Source organism: Trichomycterus rosablanca, chromosome 1 (assembly GCF_030014385.1).
Source record: "Trichomycterus rosablanca isolate fTriRos1 chromosome 1, fTriRos1.hap1, whole genome shotgun sequence".
NCBI classification, from domain to species: domain Eukaryota; kingdom Metazoa; phylum Chordata; class Actinopteri; order Siluriformes; family Trichomycteridae; genus Trichomycterus; species Trichomycterus rosablanca.
The window spans coordinates 45,357,718-45,378,529 of NC_085988.1; the positions used below are offsets into that span (position 1 = coordinate 45,357,718).

The 20,812-nt window shown below is 38.1% G+C and overlaps 2 protein-coding genes across 3 annotated transcripts in view; both read right to left on the bottom strand.

Moving 5' to 3' along the window:
• The window catches only part of eps8l2 (EPS8 signaling adaptor L2), a 59,108-nt gene extending 48,927 nt beyond the window's left edge, over nucleotides 1-10,181 (bottom strand). Inside the window, exon 1 of the mRNA XM_062993443.1 lies at nucleotides 10,083-10,181. The gene's annotated coding sequence lies outside the window, so the exon portion shown is untranslated. The remainder of the gene's footprint in view (nucleotides 1-10,082) is intronic.
• Nucleotides 10,182-15,024: 4,843 nt separating this feature from the next.
• LOC134321730 (transmembrane protein 80-like) lies at nucleotides 15,025-20,581 on the bottom strand. 2 transcript variants are annotated; one of them, XM_063003568.1, is made up of 6 exons: nucleotides 20,518-20,581; nucleotides 19,390-19,406; nucleotides 19,097-19,190; nucleotides 18,881-18,973; nucleotides 18,535-18,736; nucleotides 15,025-15,433 (listed from the first exon to the last, which is right to left on the bottom strand). In XM_063003568.1, exons 1-6 carry the CDS (start codon nucleotides 20,534-20,536, stop codon nucleotides 15,424-15,426), a joined length of 435 nt encoding a protein of 144 aa, XP_062859638.1. In that variant the 5' UTR covers nucleotides 20,537-20,581; the 3' UTR covers nucleotides 15,025-15,423. The 2 variants fall into 2 exon arrangements, with proteins under 2 accessions (XP_062859638.1, XP_062859628.1); XM_063003558.1 differs by lacking the exon at nucleotides 15,025-15,433 and having other exon boundaries at nucleotides 17,778-18,736.
• Between the last annotated feature and the right edge of the window lie 231 nt (nucleotides 20,582-20,812).

A 20,812-nucleotide genomic window follows, 5' to 3' on the forward strand; every position in this document is an offset into this window, starting at 1 on the left:
TTGGTTCGAAACTCGATGTTGCCACTGGTCGGCTGGGCGCCATCTAGCTGGCATAATTGGCAGTGCCTGCAGGAGACAAGTTTCTGCTAGGGCGGGAAGCCCGGACTATGTGGGTGGGGTCTTTAAACGCTGTGTAAGGACCCTGACTGGCAGATAGAGAGGCGCCTGTGCAGAGTGCATACGTGAAAAAGGGTTCCACTATGGGCTGCGCGCAGGTCGGAGGAGGCGTGAGCACCAATATACCCACCTCGACTGCAATCAGGGATCCCCCAGCAGTGGAAGACAAATTGACTATGCTAAATTGGGAGAAAATGCATAAAAAACAGAAAAAAAAAAACAAATATTACAAAGCAACAATGGATGCTGTGGGTTACAATTTACCTTTGGTGCTCACCAATTCACTACAATTTAAGCTCAATTTACTACTGTTCTACAGCACAATTAACACTAGGGTGGTAACACAGAGTTGTTACCCATGTGTTACTTTTTAAGTGTTTTAATATGGCTTATAAACATTCTTAGCTGAGTTACAGATTTGTCAACAGTGCAAATCTTTACACATTTAAATAAGGAAGGATTTGTTGGATTACAATTACTGATATACTTCCTCCAGAATCCTCCATTGGGAAAAGGTATAGTAATAAGGAAGTGCATATCATTGCCAATTGGTAGACAAAGGTCAGTTGTAGCAAAGATCAAAGACACATGGACTACTAAAACGTCAATAAAATAATCATGGTCCAAAGAACAAGATCCCTTTATTTATGTGTACAACAGCACTTTACATAACATACTTTATGTCACTAAGGTCCAAAGAGCCCTTTTTCAATCTGGACATGGAAAAATCAGAGTTACAAAGCAATTGCTAAAGCTCTGGGACTCCAGCAAACCACAGTGAAAGTCATTATCCACCAACAGCAAAAAAAACTTAGAACAAGGGTAAAGGAGTGATTAGCAGGTAAACGTAAAGTTCATGCTTGGGAAACCCTAAATGTAGCTGAATTAAATCAATTCTGCAAACAAGAGACAACCAAAATTTCTTCACAGCAATGTAAAAGAACCACAACCGAATTACATATTAAAGCAGATGTTACTGCCAAGAGTGGCACAACTGATTATTAGGTTTAAAAAAGGGGACAATTACTTTTTTTACATCAGTTTTAAATAAACCGTCATCTTTAATAAACAGAATGATCATTTAATAGCTTCACTTTGTGTTTATCTTATATCAAAATGAATTAGAAAACCTAAAACATTTAAATGTGACAAAATAGCAAAAATAGATTATAGAAATTGCCATAATTCTGCCATAATTCTGTCCTGATCTCCTCACAACTGCACACTTGAAGACATTGGTATTCCAATCTATGGTGTGATGCTCTTAAGGGAGCAGAGCTGTACCAATTTTAGAGCCTATTTCACTGTAAAATCAGCATCAACCCATCAGCACCACCTGGTAATAAAATAACTACAAATATTTGTCTGTCGCACCACCATTAAATACCTGAAACAATCATATACATTTCATTCTGATGCACATAAAGACAATGGTGTTCGGGGAGAATAGAATACCTTTATTTGTCATAATAGATAGATAGATAGATAGATAGATAGATAGATAGATAGATAGATAGATAGATAGATAGATAGATAGATAGATAGATAGATAGATAGATAGATAGATAGATAGATAGATAGATAGATAGATAGATAGATAGATAGATAGACAGATAGACAGACAGACAGACAGACAGACACTTCATTAATCCCGAAAGAATTTAAAGATATATACATAGACAGTACAACAGGATTTTTTTTCGCATATCCCAACAGTGGCTGCATGAAAGAGTTGGGATTCAAACTCTCAACATTTCAGTTGACAGCTCAAAGCTCTACCCACTAGGAATACCCTGGATACCCTAAATACCCAACAGAACGATAGCACTTCCGAGACTAGAACCCGGATTTCAACAGTGGTGGAGTAGTGTAATAGACCGCTGTGTCACCAGGTGTAAGTAACATTTCTTCTAAATCGTAAATAATGTGTAGAGACCTAGTTAGCTCCCAGGGTTAGCCTTGTTAATGACATTGTTTTTAGACAAAACATGAAGGGGTCCGAAGCATTCAAGTGTCTACCTGACTATGTACAACATTTATAATGTCCCCATCACTGTACAAGAGATTTAGAATACATATATATATATATATATATATATATATATATATATATATATATATATATATATATATATATATATACTGATCAGCCATAACATTAAAACCACCTTGTTACTCCACTCACTGTCCATTTTATCAGCTCCACTAACTATATAGAAGCACTTTGTAGTTTTACAATTACTGACTGTAGTCCATCTGTTTCTCTGCATGCTTTGTTAGCCCCCTTTCATGCTGTTCTTCAATGGTCAGGACTCTCCCAGGACCACTACACAGCAGGTATTATTTAGGTGGTGGATCATTCTCAGCACTGCAGTGACACTGACATGGTGGTGGTGTGTTAGTGTGTGTTGTGCTGGTATGAGTGAATCAGACACAGCAGCGCTGCTGGAGTTTTTAAATATCGTGTCTACTCACTGTCCACTCTGTAAGACACAGAGAAACAGATGGACTACAAGGAGTAATTGTAGAACTACAAAGTGCTTCTATATGGTAAGTGGAGCTGATAAAATGGACAGTGAGTTTAGAAACAAGGAGGTGGTTTTAATGTTATGGCTGATCGGTGTATATAAAAAACACACAAAAAACCCCGGAACCACTATTGTTAAATTCAAGACCAAAGCACTGGGCTTGAAATGCCCAAAGACAAGCAAAACAATTGTGTCTTGTCAGCATGCCAACAAAGTTCACTTTATGTACTTAGGTTTATTTTGCAAGCCTCATTTAGGAGAAAAAAAAAACTTTTGAGCGAATGGCCTTTTTTCCCTTCATTCTCCAAAGCAAATAAAGAAGCCTTTTATGAGTAAATCACACACCGAGCAGCTGAAAACCACAATAGAAAACTAAGCACTATATGCCATATGTGTAATGTTGATGACTAATCCCAAAGTGGGTTTGTTTATGCTTTAAAACACAGAGGGATGGTAGACCATAGGGAAAGTGCAGGCCATATATTTCACTTCTTTATCAGATAATAAGGCTAGTGCGACTATATTAGGTATATAAACTGATCAGCCATAACATTAAAACCACCTCCTTGTTTCTACACTCACTGTCCATTTTATCAGCTCCACTTACCATATAGAAGCACTTTGTTGTTCTACAGTTACTGACTGTAGTCTATCTGTTTCTCTACATACTTTTTAAAGCCTGCTTTCACCCTGTTCTTTAATGGACAGGACCACCACAGGACCACCACAGAGCCGGTATTATTTAGGTGGTGGATGATTCTCAACACTGCAGTGACAATGACATGGTGGTGGTGTGTTAGTGTGTGTTGTGCTGGTATGAGTGGATCAGACACAGCAGCGCTGCTGGAGTTTTTAAATACCGTGTCCACTCACTGTCCACTCTATTAGACACCCATACCTAGTTGGTCCACCGTGTACATGTAAAGTCAGAGACGATCGCTCATCTATTGCTGCTGTTTGAGTTGGTCTTCATCTTCCACCCTGATCAATGGTCACAGGACGCTGCTCATGGGGCACTGTTGACTGGATATTTTTGGTTGGTGGACTATTCTCAGTCCAGCAGTGACAGTGAGGTGTTTAAAAACTCCATCAGCGCTGCTGTGTCTGATCCACTCATACCAGCACAACACACACTAACACACCACCACCATGTCAGTGTCACTGCAGTGCTGAGAATCATCCACCACCCAAATAATACTGCTCTGTGGCGGTACTGTGGGGGTCCTGACCATTGAAGAACAGGGTGAAAGCAGGTTAAAAAAGTATGTAAAGAAACAGATGGACTACAATCAGTAATTGTAGAACTACAAAGTGATTCTATATGGTAAGTGAAGCTGATAAAATGGACAGTAAGTGTAGAAACAAGGAGGTGGATTTAATGCTATGGCTGATCAGTGTATATCATGGCAAAATCCATGCTAAATGTCTATTTAACACTAAAGCATTTTAAAACACTTGCAATGCACAGGCTGTGGTCTTTATGGGTATCAAACCAACTTATAATCATATGACAAGGTTATATTGTGTTATCCCTTTAATTAAGGAAGGAAAGTGCATTTTAACTGTTTTGCTCTTTTGATATCTATTTTGTTAAACCTGTATAATTTAAATATTCAAACAAAACAGACCTCAGTTTTAAGAGTTTATGATAAAAACGATTTAAAAAGCTGAATTTTTGTTTATTGGCTGCAGCAGTGAAAACAAGTTTGTCTGTAACTCTAAGTAATCTGTAAACTCTGTAAGTAATCAACATTTTTTTTTTTTTAGATATTTACCATTTACACCTACAAGTGGTGTACATTTTAAAGCAAGTCAAAGCAAATGTCTATTCTGCCTACCAATATACAGTTCCCTCCACAATTATTGGCAGCCCTGGTAAAGATGAGTAAAAAGAGTTATAAATAATTTACCTTCTTACCTCCTCATTTCACCTTTCACAGTGAAAATTAGACAAGTCCAATCTTCAAATAAAGTACATTTATTCTAAGAAAAAATCCCTCATTAAGAAGTAACTATACTTAACAACACATTATGTTCTGCAATTACAGGCAAAATGTAAATAAGGCTATTTTAGCCTTGGAACTCAATGGAATTTACTTTTTTTATGTTGATCAGAGTGTCTAAAAATCAAGCAGTAATCCATGACTTTCTGTTCTACTGGGGTATACAGCTGCAAGCACAAATATTCATCCCCCCAGTGGAAATAAAGATTTATAACTCTAAACCTTTCTGCAGGGTTGGATTTGAATTGATTCATTTAAGTCAATCAGTTGAATGGTGCAGCAAATAAACAAGGAAAATGAATGATGTAGAATTTTACAATAGCAGGATATTTTGGTAATACTGCCATGTCACAATTATTCAACCCCTACATAATATTACTGATCTTAAAATCTTCTGGTAGTCTATATGACCTAAAGTTGGTTTACAACATAATTAACCATGAATCATATAAGGGATAATACATGTCAGGGAATGGCTATAAAAATTCAAGTTCACCTGAAAATGCCCATATTTACTGTTAGGACAATAATTAAATGTTCCGGTCAATTGGAACCCTGACAAACTCGCCTGGCTGAGAACCAAAGTTTGTTGTGTTGCTACGCACAGTGTAGAGTACAGTAGCTATAAAAGGTCTACGCACCCCTGCTAAATGCCAAGTTTTTATCATGTACAAAAGAGACCAAGATGAATCATTTCTGAACTTTTTCCACCTTTCATGAGACCTATAATCTGTACAATTCAATTAAACAACAAACAGAGAACCTTTGGGGGGTAAAAAGAAAACTTACAATAATGTGGTTGTATAAATATGCACGCGCTTAAACTATTATACTTAAGTCTATTAGCATAGCACATCTCAACTGGGCAATCTTTGCACACTCTTTCTTGCAAAAGTGCTCCAAATCTGTTGTTTGTTTGTTTGTACCCCACACTTGATTCCTTTGATACTTTTTAAGCTTTTGTGGACCGTGGCTTTTGCTATATGATGCATTTAAGTAAAATCCTACTAGAAGAGCTGAACTTTATATGAGGTTAATCAAAGTCACTTAAATTAATGGCAGGTGTCACTGACTGCTATTTAACATAGGTTTGAATATGATTGGTTCATTCTAAACACAGTCACATCCCTAATTATAAGGTGTGCACACTTATGCAACCACATAGGTTTTTATTTATATTTTTCCCCTGTAAACAATTTCACATTAAGGGTAGAAATAAATCTGAAATTAATTATGTTGGTCTGATCTATTTACAACACAAAAAACAGGCATTGTAACAAGGTTGTCCAGACTTTTTATATACACTTTATATTAAGCAACACAAAAAATAATAAATATAAAGGATATAACAAGTTTGATAAAAGAAACTAGAACTTTTTGACAACAAACATTCATAGTTGGAGGATGACTACATTAAAAGGAACTAAATGCCCACTGTTAAATATGGTGGAGGGTCTGTAACATGTGGGGTTATTCTTCCAAGAGCCCAGGAAACCTTTTTAGGGTACTTGGCATTATGAACCCATGAAATACCAAGATATTGTAAATCAAAATCTAACGTTGCATCTGCTAAGTGGGTTGTCTCTGAATGTTTCAGCAGGAAAATGATCTTAATTTCCAAATCAACACTAAAACAGTTTACTGAACACAGAAGCTTCTGCAATAGCCATCTCAGTCATAGGCATCATAACAAAATAGTCATGTTTAACCCTGCACCTGTGATGTTGAAGGGATAAACCTAATTGTAGGATACCTAACCAAGGCAGAACAATACTATGGCTGAAAAAGCAATGAAATCAAAAAGTGTTTGAATAAACAATAATAAAAATAAGGAAATACACAAACCAAACAAAACCAAAGCTGCAACTTGAAGCAGAATTCAAAAGAAACAAGAACTGTCAGCAACTAAATGATTCCTCTTGGCTGATCCTGTTAGGGGCGCCACAGCAGATCATTAATCCACATATTTTATTTAATTTGGCACAGTTTTACACCAGATGGCCTGTTGCAAGCCTCCTTTATTATTGGGGCTTTGGACTGGCACTAAAGGTGCACTAATATGCCCCCAATGGCTAGTTTCATGTTACATGATGTGCCTTCTGTATTTGTGCGCCCAGTCCATGATTCGAACCCCTGGAATTCAGGAATTCAATTCTGTTGTTACTAGCAGCATGGCTTTTACCGTCAAGCCACAAGTGCTCATAATAAACTGACAGCAACTAAAAACTTAAAATCAGCATGCTGCCATGCTGAAGAATGCTGGCAAAAATGCCAGCAGGGGAAACCAGGCGGGTTGTCAAGTCTAACCTTCAGCAAGGCTGGACAATAAACAGCCCCTGATAACAAGGATGAGTAGCTTGTTCTGGTTAAGCTCCACCGGGTTCATGTAATAGCTGAGTCCTTATGTCACAGGGTGGTGAGTGCCTTGTAACAGAGAAGCCAGATGTAACCCCACACTTGCAAAGTTAAAATGATTACACTCAGCTGCTGGGAACTTACCCAAAGCAGAACAATACTACACAATAATGGATAAAAAGCCACGAATTAATAAACTAAATAATAAAACTCAACAAAACAAAACCAAAGCAAAATACAGAAGTAAGGGCATTTATAAAAAGTCGAGAGCAGAAAAAAAAGGTGTCAGCATGACAAGTGATGCCAGTTACTTAATCCACTGGCTAGTTCTAAATCAAACACTTACCAAAGAAACAGGAGAGGGAATGCAGTAAACCAACAGCAGCTAAGAACTCAGGACAGTGCCACCCCACTCATTGGAAAACTCAAAATAAAAGGTTGTCAGCAAACACAGGTACAAATTCAGAAAGCTGCCATTGCAAATTCAAGGCACCCAGAACAAAAGAACATCTGCAAAATGCCCAGTAGGAGAAGCCAGGCCGAGCATCGAGTCCGACCTTCAGTCCGGCGTATTAGCCAAACAAACAACAAACAGAACTGACAAACAAGGAATTAGGAAATAAGAGGAGCTGGAGTGTATCCCAGCTTTTCAATGGGTGCAAGGCACACAGTAACACCCTGGACGGGACGCCAGTCCATCGCAGAGCAGAGACACATACACACCCATTCACTTACAGGGAAATTCAGTGTCTCCAATTAACCTGACTGCATGTTTTCGGACTGTGGGAGGAAACTGGAGCATCCGGAGGAAACCCACGCACGGAGAACATGCAAACTCCGCACAGAAAGGACCCGAACCACCCCGCCTGGGGTTCGAACCCAGGACCTTCTTGCTGTGAAGCGACAGTGCTACCCACCAAGCCACCTGCATGTTACATTTAATTTTGTTATTTATTATTTTTATTATTTTTGACTAGGGATTTTTATTAGATATTTTGGATTGTATATTAAACAAAGAGTGGATTTGTTTTACTGGATACTTCCTCTTTTTTAGTGCAATAGCTGGTGGGGATGTGCCCTAGCGCTTTCATTTTACTAAAGCATGCCCACACACTACACCACACAAACAGGTTGGGTGTATCCATCTTGTTATAGTCATATAGGTCATATATTGTGTAAAAAAAAAAACACAATTATGGTGCCTAAAAACTCCACAGCTAACCTTGCACCCATACTAGCCAGTTATTTAAATTGCTTCGTCTTCTGGGGGTGCTAGGCTGCTACTTTTTTGGTCATCAATTCCTGAAAATGCTCATCATCAAATAACATACAGTGTACTGTAAATGATTGCATAGCAGAAAATATGAAAAACTATGCTGGGTCCAAAATGTAGACACTGCACACCTTATACTTAAAATGTTGTCCCCTAGCTTTCATCTTGATCAGCTGCTACTGAAAGCTATAAAAAGCATGTGACAACTCTGGAGTAATATTTGACCACTTCACTAGGCAGAATTGATACAGTTCAGTTAAATGTATTGTTTCCTGGCACAAACTTGACTTTCCAGTTCAGTCCACATATCCTCTACAGTGTTGAGGCTTGGACTTTAGAAAGGCCAGTTAAAAAGCCTAGTTTTAATAATTTGAGATTATTGGTATAATTAAAAGCCTTCCCCTTTTTTCTTCCAACATACATGGTGTGTTGCCAAATATCTTAATTTTGGTTCATCTGACAACAGACCTCTCCTCCAAAATGCATTTTCTTTGATCAGTGTCAGCTGAGCCTTATAATACTGTAAAATGATTTTTCTACAGTATTTTAATTTATTGCAGGGCGACACAGTGGCTCAGTGGGTAGCACTGTCGCCTCACAGCAAGAAGGTTCTGGGTTCGATTCCCAGGTGGAGCGGTCTGGGTCCTTTCTGTGTGGTTTGCATGTTCTCCCCGTGTCTGTGTGGGTTTCCTCCGGGAGCTCCGGTTTCCTCCCACAGTCCAAAGACATGCAAGTGAGGTGAATTGGAGATACAAAATTGTCTATGGATTAGACAACTTGTGAACTGATGAATCTTGTGTAATGAGTAACTACCGTTTCTGTCATGAATGTAACCCAAGTGTGTAAAACATGACGTTAAAATCCTAATAAATAAATAATTTATAGCATACATTTTAATAACTCTTAAATTAAATATATGTCTATTCGAGCATCATGAGGCTTTTCTTTGAGACACTGCCACGGTTTGTTTGTTTGTTTATTAGGATTTTAACATCATGTTTTACACTTTTGGTTACATTCATGACAGGAACGGTAGTTACTCATTACACAAGATTCATCAGTTCACAAGGTTATATCGAACACAGTCCTGGACAATTTTGTATCTCCAATTCACCTCACTTGCATGTTTCTGGACTGTGGGAGGAAACCGGAGCACCCGGAGGAAACCCACACGGACACGGCGAGAACATGCAAACTCCACACAGAAAGGACCCGGTCCGCCCCACCCGGGGATCGAACCCAGGACCTTCTTGCTGCGAGGCGACAGTGCTACCCACTTAGCCACCGTGCCGCCCCGCTGCCAAGGAAACCACTGTTCCTTGCACTTCACACCATAGCACAATAGTTTGTACAGATGCCTTGGGACTTAAGGTTGCATAGAAATAGCTCCAAGTGACATTACTGAATGAAAATCTGAAAATGATCGGCATTATGTGGTCATACTAGTCCTGTTTATATGGGTACTGAGAAGTCGCCAGTTCAAGTCATAAACACAAACAAGCAATTCCCAGCTTATTAAACTTTCTACACCACCAAATTAATACTCTAAGTTGTTAAATGTATCATTTTGACCCAGTAGGGTTTGTCATATTTTCTGACAAAAATTATGAAATAACATTTGTAAATTTGTAAGCTTTTTATTGAAACAGGAGAAAAAACAGCTGCAGAAATCACTAAAATCACAAAGACTGTCCTACACACGTCCTTTACAAGTGTTTGTAAACTTTGTGTGCACATTTACAGCACTTTAAGCAACCAGTGACTATTCTATTCATGAAAAATAAAGACTTTCCAGATAAGACTTACCAAAACAGGAACAGTAGTTCTTTATTCCACTTGGTTTATTTGACCATACAAATACAACTATAATGATAAAACCCAGCAGGTTAAGTGAACATTTCTTGCAGCACAAAGATCAACACGCAGATTATCTCTCAGTATGGAGAGCAGGTGACACAGCTGCGGTCACGCGCAACACACAGCGAGCGGATCGGAGCAGGAGCGCGCGCACGCTGGCGACGGCTGCATTGCATTGAGGGCGGGGAAGGGGGAGGGGGGGCGTACCTGTATGTGCAGATAGAAAGAGGGAGGGCGCACCGATCACCAGACCCTGACCTGATGGTTGTATCAAGTATACCTTACAAATATAGTAAGCTCCAAAATTAGTGGCACCCTTGGCAGTAATGGGTAAATACAGTACAATGGTAATCCTATTCAAAAGAACTGAAAAAACAAAGCAGTATACTGGTCTTAGCTGGTTTCTGTTGTCTCTGTGTTAACCATTTATTTATTTATAGTAACCCTATCCATTTACACCAATCAGGCATAACATTATGACCACCTTTTAAATATTCTGTTGATCCCCCATTTGCTGCCAAAACAGCACTGACCCGTCGAGGCATGGACTCCACTAGCCCCTTGAAGGTGTGCTGCGGTATGTCAGCAGCAGATCCTTTAACTCCTGTAAGTTGTGAGGTGGGGCCTCCATGGATTGGACTTGTTTGTCCAGCACATCCCACAAATGCTCGATTGGTTTGAGATCTGGGGAATCTGGCGCCAAGTCAACAGCTCAAACCCGTTGTTGTGCTCCTCAAACCATTCCTGAACCATTTTTGCTTTGTGGCAGGGCGCATCATCCTGCTGAAAGAATACTGTTTCCATGAAAGAGTGTACATGGTCTGCAACAATGCTTAGGTAGGGGGTACGTGTCAAAGTAACATCCACATGGATGGCAGGACCCAGGGTTTCCCAGCAGAACATTGCACAAAGCATCACACTGCCTCCGCCGGCTTGCCTTCTACCCATAGTGCATCCTGGTACCATGTGTTCCCCAGGTAAGCAACGCACACGCACCCGGCCATCCACGTGATGTAAAAGAAAACGTGATTCATCAGACCAGGACACCTTCTTCCATTGCTCTGTGGTCCAGTTCCGATGCTCACGTGCCCATTGTTGGCGCTTTCGGCAGTGGACAGGGGTCAGCATGGGCACCCTGACTGGTCTGCAGCCCCATACGCAACAAACTGTGATGCACTGTGTATTCTGACACCTTTCTATCAGAACCAGATTGATCTTTATTGTCATTGTTTAAAACAACGAAAAACCATTTAGCAACTCTGGATTGACAGCAAGTGTATGTATCCATTAAGTCACAAGGACATGCATAGGGACAGCAGATATAAATAAAGCTGGCAAAAAGTACATACTTACATATAAATAAATAGCTCCAGTCTCATGTGTGGGGTATAGGGGCTAAGCATTTGATTGCTTGTGGGTAAAAGCTATTTTTTAATCTGTTCGTTTTGACTTTGATTGATCTATGTCTCTTTACAGAGGGCAAGAGGAGAACAGGTTATGTCCAGGGTGAGTGGGGTCTTTTAAAATGCAGCTGGCTTTCTTTTTGAGTCATCCAGTGTAAATGTTTTTGTCCAGTTTTCGCTTCCTAAGTTTTCACTTGCCGGTTTACCACTGTTCCTTCCTTGGACCACTTTTGATAGATACTGACCACTGCAGACCGGGAACACCCCACAAGATGGGATGGTCGTCTAGCCACCGCTCAAATTCTTATGCTTGCCTTACGTGAGCTGCTTCTAACATCAATTTTAAGGATAAAATGTTCACTTGCTGCCTAATATATCTCACCCACTAAAGGGTGCTGTGATGAAGAGATAATCAGTGTTATTCACTTCTCCTAATGTTATGCCTCATCGGTTTATTTATTTATTTATTTATAGTAACCCTTTCTTCTGGTTAGGGTCATGGTGGATCTTAATCACAAAGCAACACACTCACATATATACCTCCTGCATCTTTTAGGACATGGTTTGTAATGTAAATACTCAGAGAAAATCCATGCTGACATAGAGAAACATGCCAAACCCTTGACAGACAGTGACCCATTACCACAGAACCTTGGAGCTGTACAACGCCAATGTTCTACACATGTATTATTTAGAGTAGCCTAAAAACTGTAATATTTACATTTTTGGATGAGAAAGTTTTAGTTATTCAAAATTTCAATGTTTAATACTACTGCTTTTATAAATGGCACATTATTTTTGTATTGTTCACGAGTTTTTAGGTGAATAAAGATAACCACAGGAGTTTCTTTTTAAAGACTTCAATTATGTGAAATCAAGCTTGCTCATAATGAGTTCCTACGAACTGTGTGAGATCAGGTTGTAACCACGATATTTGAGAATGTGTTTGCTTAACAAGTTAATGTATCCACACGGTCTGCATTTGATTTGTCTTATAATAGAAACCAGAAGGCAAGTGCTTAACAAATTATAAAAAAATTTTTAAAAAGTTATCCTAATGTGGGTCTAGGATTATTGGAAATTATTTTTTACCTTAGTACTGCGCTTACCATAGTAAGCTGGTATTAAGCTAGTATTAAGCGATGTATTACGTTTTTTTTATGCTTAATGATTTGATCTTTCTCTTTATATGCATTTAACAGGCAGCAGGCTATCAGACATGGGCCTCATTAAACCAGGAGTGTAACTCTGTATGGCCAGGGAGAGGTAGCTTCAAAGAAAAGAATAAGAAAAGAGCAACAGGGTGGAACATCACCAGGTTTGTATATCACCAACTGCCAAGGCTGACGTCAGACACAAAGCATCCAAGGCTCTGCCTTCTATTTCTAATTTGACAATTCGTGTCACTTTGATAAGCTTTCTTTATTCTTTCAATGTAAACAAATGCAAAATTCAAATAGGTTAGAAAGGTAATGTTTCAGTATATCATAACCCTTATCCATTACAGGGCAATGGTAGTTCAACCATTAAGTTACTTTTCAAGTATTCATAAGGTTACTGGTTCAAGCACCACCACTGACACATTTCCACTTTTGAGCCTCTGAGCAAAACCCAAATTCAATTGCCTGAATTAAATTTAGTCTCTGTTGTAAACTGCTTTGGATAAAAGCATCTGCCAATGCCTTGTAAAACATATACATTTACTAGCCAGTACATTATAGGGTCAGTTTACAATAACTATTACTACAAGTACTGAATAAACAAAATTGACCAGATGTCTTAATACTAAACACACTGTCATAATGTTACAAAAGAGTTACACACTTTGGTCAAACTATGTACGTGGACCCTTTTAATCATTAAGCTTGGGCATTTAAGCCACAGCCATTGCTAACAGGTGTAGCAGGTGTCTAACACTGAGGTAATAGTTCCACATACTGTACATTTGGCCATATGGTGTATTAATGGTGTATTTATTGAAATCCTTTAATTTATGATAATCCTCCTCTCTATTAATAAAGTTACATTACTAAGTAAAAAATCAGTCACATGATAAATGTGAGTAAAATGGAACAGAAGACATTGTAATACCATTGCATTATTAACATATTCACATATTCAGCTGGTAAAGTCAGTAAAATATTTATATAAAATACTTATTCTAAAAGTAAACATGATCATGTAGCTTTTCCAAATGTGGAAGTTGTCTTTACAGTAATATATAAATAGGATTTATGAATAAAATATGAATGTACTTTGGAAAATCGATTTGAAAATGTACTTCAAGAATCTGTCCCATTACTACCCGACCCTGTCTTAAACTACCGTACACACTGATCAGCCATAACATTAAAACCACCTCCTTGTTTCTACACTCACTGTCCATTTTATCAGCTCCACTTACCATATAAAAGCACTTTGTAGTTCTACAATTACTGACTGTAGTCCATCTGTTTCTCTGCATGCTTTGTTAGCCCCCTTTTATGTTGTTCTTCAATGGTCAGGACCACTACAGAGTATGTATTATTTGGTATCATTTTCAGCACTGCAGTGACACTGACATGGTGGTGGTGTGTTAGTGTGTGTTGTGCTGATATGAGTGGATAAGACACAGCAGTGCTGATGGAGTTTTTAAACACCTCACTGTCACTACTGGACTGAGAATAGTCCACCAACAGCGCCCTGTGGGCAGCATCCTGTGACCACTGATGAAGATCTCAAAGATGACCAACTCAAACAGCAGCAATAGATGAACGATCGTCTCTGACTTTACATCTACAAGGTGGACCAACTAGGTAGGAGTGTCTAATAGAGTGGACAGTGAGTGGACACGGTATTTAAAAACTCCAGCAGTGCTGCTGTGTCTGATCCACCCATACCAGCACAACACACACTAACACACCACCACCATGTCAGTGTCACTGCAGTGCTGAGAATGATCCACCACCTAAATAATACCTGCTCTGTGGTGGTCCTGACCATTGAAGAACAGGGTGAAAGCAGGCTAAAAAAAAGTATATAGAGAAATAGATGGGACTACAGTCAGTAATTGTAGAACTACAAAGTGCTTCTATATAGTAAGTGGAGCTGATAAAATGGACAGTGAGTGTAGAAACAAGGAGGTGGTTTTAATGTTATGGCTGATCAGTGTATAACAATGCTAGTTTGGTGCTAGCTTAATACTTCCTAATAACCTAAAATTTCTCTCTCAGATAGAAGGCCTATCATACCTATTCAAATACTCCATCTACTGGACATCTATAAACATATTCATGAAAGCTATGCATACATGCACGATTACCTGGCGCAGAATAGTAAGAATAAAAACACACTAATAAGTTATAACAATAATCATACCAACCTGCTACCACTATTTGTGAAGAGGCTTTATCCAATGTACATGTTTGCAAACGATTTAAAAGAACAAGGGTAGTTTTATGTTTGCATGTTGGGTACCACTATACATAAAGATATTATTAGCAAACAAGTTTAAAAGTTTGCACTTTATTTTCAAACAGTTCATTCCATTTAAAATTTAATGACCATTTCACCCTGCTCAGGGTTGTGTTGGATACAAGGCTTCTCTATTATTAGAGGACCTCCTGTTATACTTATGTTATCCCACAAGTTCATGGTCAGATGTCCATAAAACCTTTGGCCATTGACGGTATCTGTAGACACTTAAAAATAATCCAGTTCTTATTAGCTCAAGATGAAGTACAAAAAGCTATTTGGAAAATTCTGGATTTAAGCCACCTCATCCTGCTTCAGTCCAAAACTGTTTGGTAGGTTACAGGATCTGCAGCAGTAGTTTCTTGAACATTTACTCCACACTTCAAGCTAAAGTGAAGTTTGGATATATACAATGGAATAATTCTGATCTCTCATCAGTATACACTGAAAGAAAAGAGAAAAAGCGAAATACATAAACAAATAAATGAATAATACCTTTAATACTTTTATTTAAATAGTAAGCATCTGTAGCTAATTGTAACTATTATATGCCAAAGTTAGATAAAACAATGCTTTAATTTAATGATCAGTGTTAAATTATCCTTTCTGTATACAGCTCAGACGGTTGGCTAGAAAAGGACTCACCAAGATTCTAAAACACATTTTATTTTACAGTTTCCCACATTGTAGTTTATGCTGAAACATTGCTTTTAGAAGTTGAGATCTGCCCATGCTTGCTACAGAGACTTTGTATTTTTTGTAAATAGCTAATAATATACAATGGACATAAAAAGTCTACATATCCCTGTTATAATGCAATTTAAAAATTGGAACAAAATAAATAATTTCCGCTTTATTTCCACCTTTAGTGTGACTTATAATCTGTGCAATCTAATCAATTAAACAACAAACTAAAATCCCATTCAAACTCATGTTAAATAGTAGTCAGTGACACCTGCCATCTATTAAAATAACTTTGATTAACCCTATATAAAGTTCAGATCTTCTATTAGGATTTTCCTGCTATGGTCTGCAAAGAGTTTACAAAGCATTAAAGGTATCAGTCAGGAGAAGGGTACAAAAATACCAAGGCATTACGTATACCATAAAGTACAGTGAAGACGTTCATTAATAGGTAAATAAAATATGGCACAACAGTGACATGGAACTGGATGTTTCTCCAAAAGGGATGAAAAGAAAAGTAAACAGGTCTGGGAAGCTGATAAGAGGCCAAAAGGAAGCAAAACTAAAGAAGCCACAAGAATTTCTGGCAAGTACTGGTTGTGTACTACATGTGACAACAATCTCCCGCATTCTTCATATGTCTGGGCTGTGGGGTAGGGTGGCATAAAAACACCCAAGCCTGGCTACATTTTGCAAAGACAAACATTAAGTCTGCCAAAACCATGTGGAAAATGTGTAATGGTCTGATGACACCAAGGTTGAACTTTTTGTCCAAAATTCCAAAAGGTATGTTTGGCACAAAAAACAACGCATGCATTGTAAAGCTATATTGTTTTTCATATTTTATATCCAAAAGACTTTCTTATTTACCACTTTCAGCTTTTATAAATGAAAAGCACATTTACCATTAGTGTAAAACAGTCTGGCTTTGGGGAACGGGTCTTTGGCTTCATTCCCAAGACAAAAGCATATCTAATGAGTACCAGGACAAAGAAATCGGCACACCAGTACTGTGCTCCTGCATAAGGCTGCAGATAGTGTGACAGGACTCATGAATGAGCAGTGTGTAAATAATTAAATTCAAAGGCTTGAAACCTGCTGATTTCATTCATACATTCAAAGCATTAAACAAAAAAAAAAAAAAGAGGAATGTAAACAAATCTAGCCATCAGATCTACAGATGTCTGTCTGTTAAAAGTTTGACATATGAGATATAGTGCACTCAATAAGAAGAAACATAATCTGATATAACAAGACGAGTTGAAATGTATAAATGTTGTATTCACATAATTACAGTTCCTTGTTTGTAGTCAGTAAACCACCATGAGTTCTTTTTTAACGTCTTGACCTGGTGTCATTTTAAGTGGAACTAAAATAGGAATATTTAACAAGCAACATGTTACACCTAAAGCCAAAGCATCATGTGACTGATTTGTATGTGAAGTGCATTTCCTTCTTGAGATGTATAAAAACAGCTATTTGAATTAGAGATGGGACGATCGATCGGCTATGAATCGGTATCGGCCGATTTTTAATCAAAATATGCTATCGGCGATCGGCGATATTTCCTAAAAGTAGCCGATCCGATCGTGTGATATATAAAGACCATGTTAAGTTAACAGCTCAGTGGATTGATCCAGACTTTGAGCTACGAAGCACCAACCATCACATCACCATTCATCAACCATCGTACAGAAACCACAGTGAAAGCTCTTCATGACCTAAAATAACATCATTAACGTTGTGCATCATACATACGATGTAATTTTGCTGATTGTAATATTTACTTTAAAAAGATAATTCAACCCGGTCACATCTGAGTCGATTCTATCAGCACGTTATATAAACTCCTGGTTCACTTTGGTAAATCGTGAGCGGTTCTTACTTGTGATGTAGATGAGAACAGAAAACGTTACAGAGCCAATCAGAGGCAAAAGTTTATTCATTACCAAATTCGTTAGTTCAGGATCATCTGCTGAACTTTTAGCTCCTTAGACGGAACGAGTCTGACGGTCGGTTACAGATCTGTGGTAATAGCAGTTTAATTAAGCTTTTTAATGAAGCTTTTTAATGTAAGAGAGTCACACAAAATGTTCTGTAGTAGTTGGTGTTTATTTAAAACCACGACATTGAATTAATAACAGTAAACACGGAGAGATAACTGAGAAGAGAAACTTACGCTTCGCGAAAAATGACTCGTGAATCAATGAATCACTTATAGCGATACAGTGAACAAAGCGTTCTTCTAAAGGCGCACACACACACACACACACACACACGCGCGCGCGTGCTGCTCCGGTTTATCTTCACTGTGAGGCTCTTTTTAAGTTTATTTATTTTATTTACTGCTAACTGTGTGACTCGCTCTTCTCAATCAGCAGTGGGGATCAGCATCAGTAGAGAGGAAGCTAAATGCAATCGGGTAATTAGAAATGACTAGACTGGGAGGAAAATTGGGAAAAATGCAAAAAAAAAAAAAAATGCAAATCTGCATCCCACAGCCCTTGTAATAAGTGGATTGGCCAGCTGTAACGGCTGTAGTCATGAAATATCTAAAAGCAACATTTTAGCCACCAACAACAGGCCAAATATATTCACAAAACATGACCTCTTAAAGCTAAAGCACACAGAATGTAACAAAACATCTGTCAAGGTTTAAAGTGGCACAGCAGAAAAGCATTCATCTTTGGTCCTCAGGTCAAGAGCTTGAGTCCTAACACTTGGCTTGCTTCATGTGTTTATAATAAAGCACATGCTACCCTCATGCCTTAATGAGATCTGTTGACAGCAGCGCCACTCTATTAACTAGTCATCAATACCTAGAGTACACCTTTTTTAACTTCTAACCCCTGAGGTCTGACCTGGTAAAGCGTGCAAGGGCTCCAAATCCCACAGCTCCAGTAAGGCCACAGATGCAGAGCAATATGGTGTTAATGATCACATCCGCTCTCAGCACATATGACTGCCACAGCAGGAAATACACTGAGAAAAGGAGTGTGAATGCTGTAAAAATTAGACTGGAACATATGAATTTCGCACTCTCCTGCAAGTTCCCCCTGATTCCTGAGTGAGAAAGGAGAAATAAGTCATGAATTAGGAAAGCCACAATTTGGAGAACCCTTAAATCCTGTAATATTTACACTCCAAATGTATGAATAAATAAAAGTGTAGTAATCATGTTAGGAAGCCTAAGCAGATCAAACATACCCCAGTATACTCTTAGTATTTCAAAGGCAACCATAAGCAGAAGCAAAGCCACATCCAGAGTCAAATAACTGTCAGGGTAACTCAGCACTTGGCCTGCATCACACAAAACATGTATTACATTTACATTGACTCATCCGGTAGATGCTTTTTAATAAAGTTGTTCAAACTAATGTAACCATTTTTCAGCTGTACGAATTTATAGATGTGTTTACTTACTTTTGTAGATGATCAAACAGAGGTTAGAAAGAAAGTAGAAAAGGCTGTAGAATGCAGAGAGGTAAATTAGAATTTGGAGGATCACAGAGGAGAGCTGAGGTATCAGGTTAAGGCTCAGAAACACTTCTTAACATATAAAGATGGTATATTCACTAAGACAATCAGGGTGAACCAAGCCTTTACTACTATGCAACTGATTGATTACCCAATCAATGCAGTTTACATTTACCTATTCATGTGTAAATCACAGCAAAAAAGTTCTACAAAGTCAGCATACATTAGGAAAAGGATACAGCAATGGTACTCCTGCCTGAGGGCAAAAAATGCAGACAGAGACATGCTTTTTTGAATTTCATTTCAAACATTTCAAAAAAATTTTAAGTCATTTTAAAACTCCACCATACAAGCAGTAATTATTTAATAGATTTAAAACAAGCAACAAACGGAAAATGCAAATAAAAGCAGAAAGCAGTGGTTTGTAAATGTTTTACCTTATCAACTTTTTTTTCTAAATATGAACTACAGTAATTTCCAATTGGATTCCTGCAACATGTTTCAAAAAAGTTGTGAAAGAGACCATTTCAGACCAGGACTACTGTACAAAAACACATCTGAAACAGTTAATACTGCCATAATTGGGTATGAAAGGAGCACTAATGAAAGGCTCAGTTATGCAGTGATGTGTCAAACTTTATTTGTACCACAGTCCAAAAGAGTCCACCTTGTAAACTGTTCTCGGAACAGTCCTATTCTTTGCTAAAAACAATCCCAATTGTTACCCATGCAAAAGTCAGCGTATGTCAGGGTATGGGTTGTGTTACTGTCAATAGAATTAATAATTTGCACATTATTTGCACCAATAAACCTGAGAGATAGATGCATATTTTGTAGCAACAAATGCTGTCTAGATATATTTTTCAGTGATGTCACAACTTGTATCTGCAAGAAAATATCAAGTCACATTTTCAGCATTCAACTACAACTGTGCAGTCTCAAAGAAGTAAGTGCAGGTGCTAGACTGTCCTGTCTGCTGTACAGACCTGGAATCGAATGAAGCATTATGAAGTGCAATTAATGACAGCAGAGATCCCAGACTGTTGAGCACTTTCAACTTTTGACTTCAGGCGTATATGGGTGAGATAAACTCGACACAATAAAACCTTAAACGCTTGTATGTAGGTTTATTTGATAAAAACAAGACAAAATTAAGTTAGCTGAATGTGAACAGTAATGGACGTGCTCACTAACACAAACAGAAGCTATCACGTGTAATAGACTGTTCATGCGAATTTAAATAAAAGCCTAAAACAAATAAACCCAGTTTAAGTATTATTTCATTAAAAAGACATTTATAAACACACTTTATCCAAAGCGCAATCTATTTAACAAATATATGTATCTATGGCAACGGTTATAGTTACCCGGTCGTCCCATCGCCATCTTGGTTCAGTGTTTTGTAGCGTTTGTGTTTCATGTGATTTCAGTCTTTGGCTCCATCTAGTGACAGTTATGTTAAAGTAAAGTTATGCTCTTCTGCACTTTTGCCGGAGTTGCTCTCACATAATTAAAAAACTAAACTCAAAACTTATTAGTATTTACTTAAAACTTTGGGGCAGCAGTTTGGGGAAGGTCCTTTCCTTTTCCAGCGTTGCTCCTGTGCACAAGCGTAAAGTCATTTCACTACTAATATCTCTCTCATCTGGCAAATTCATACTT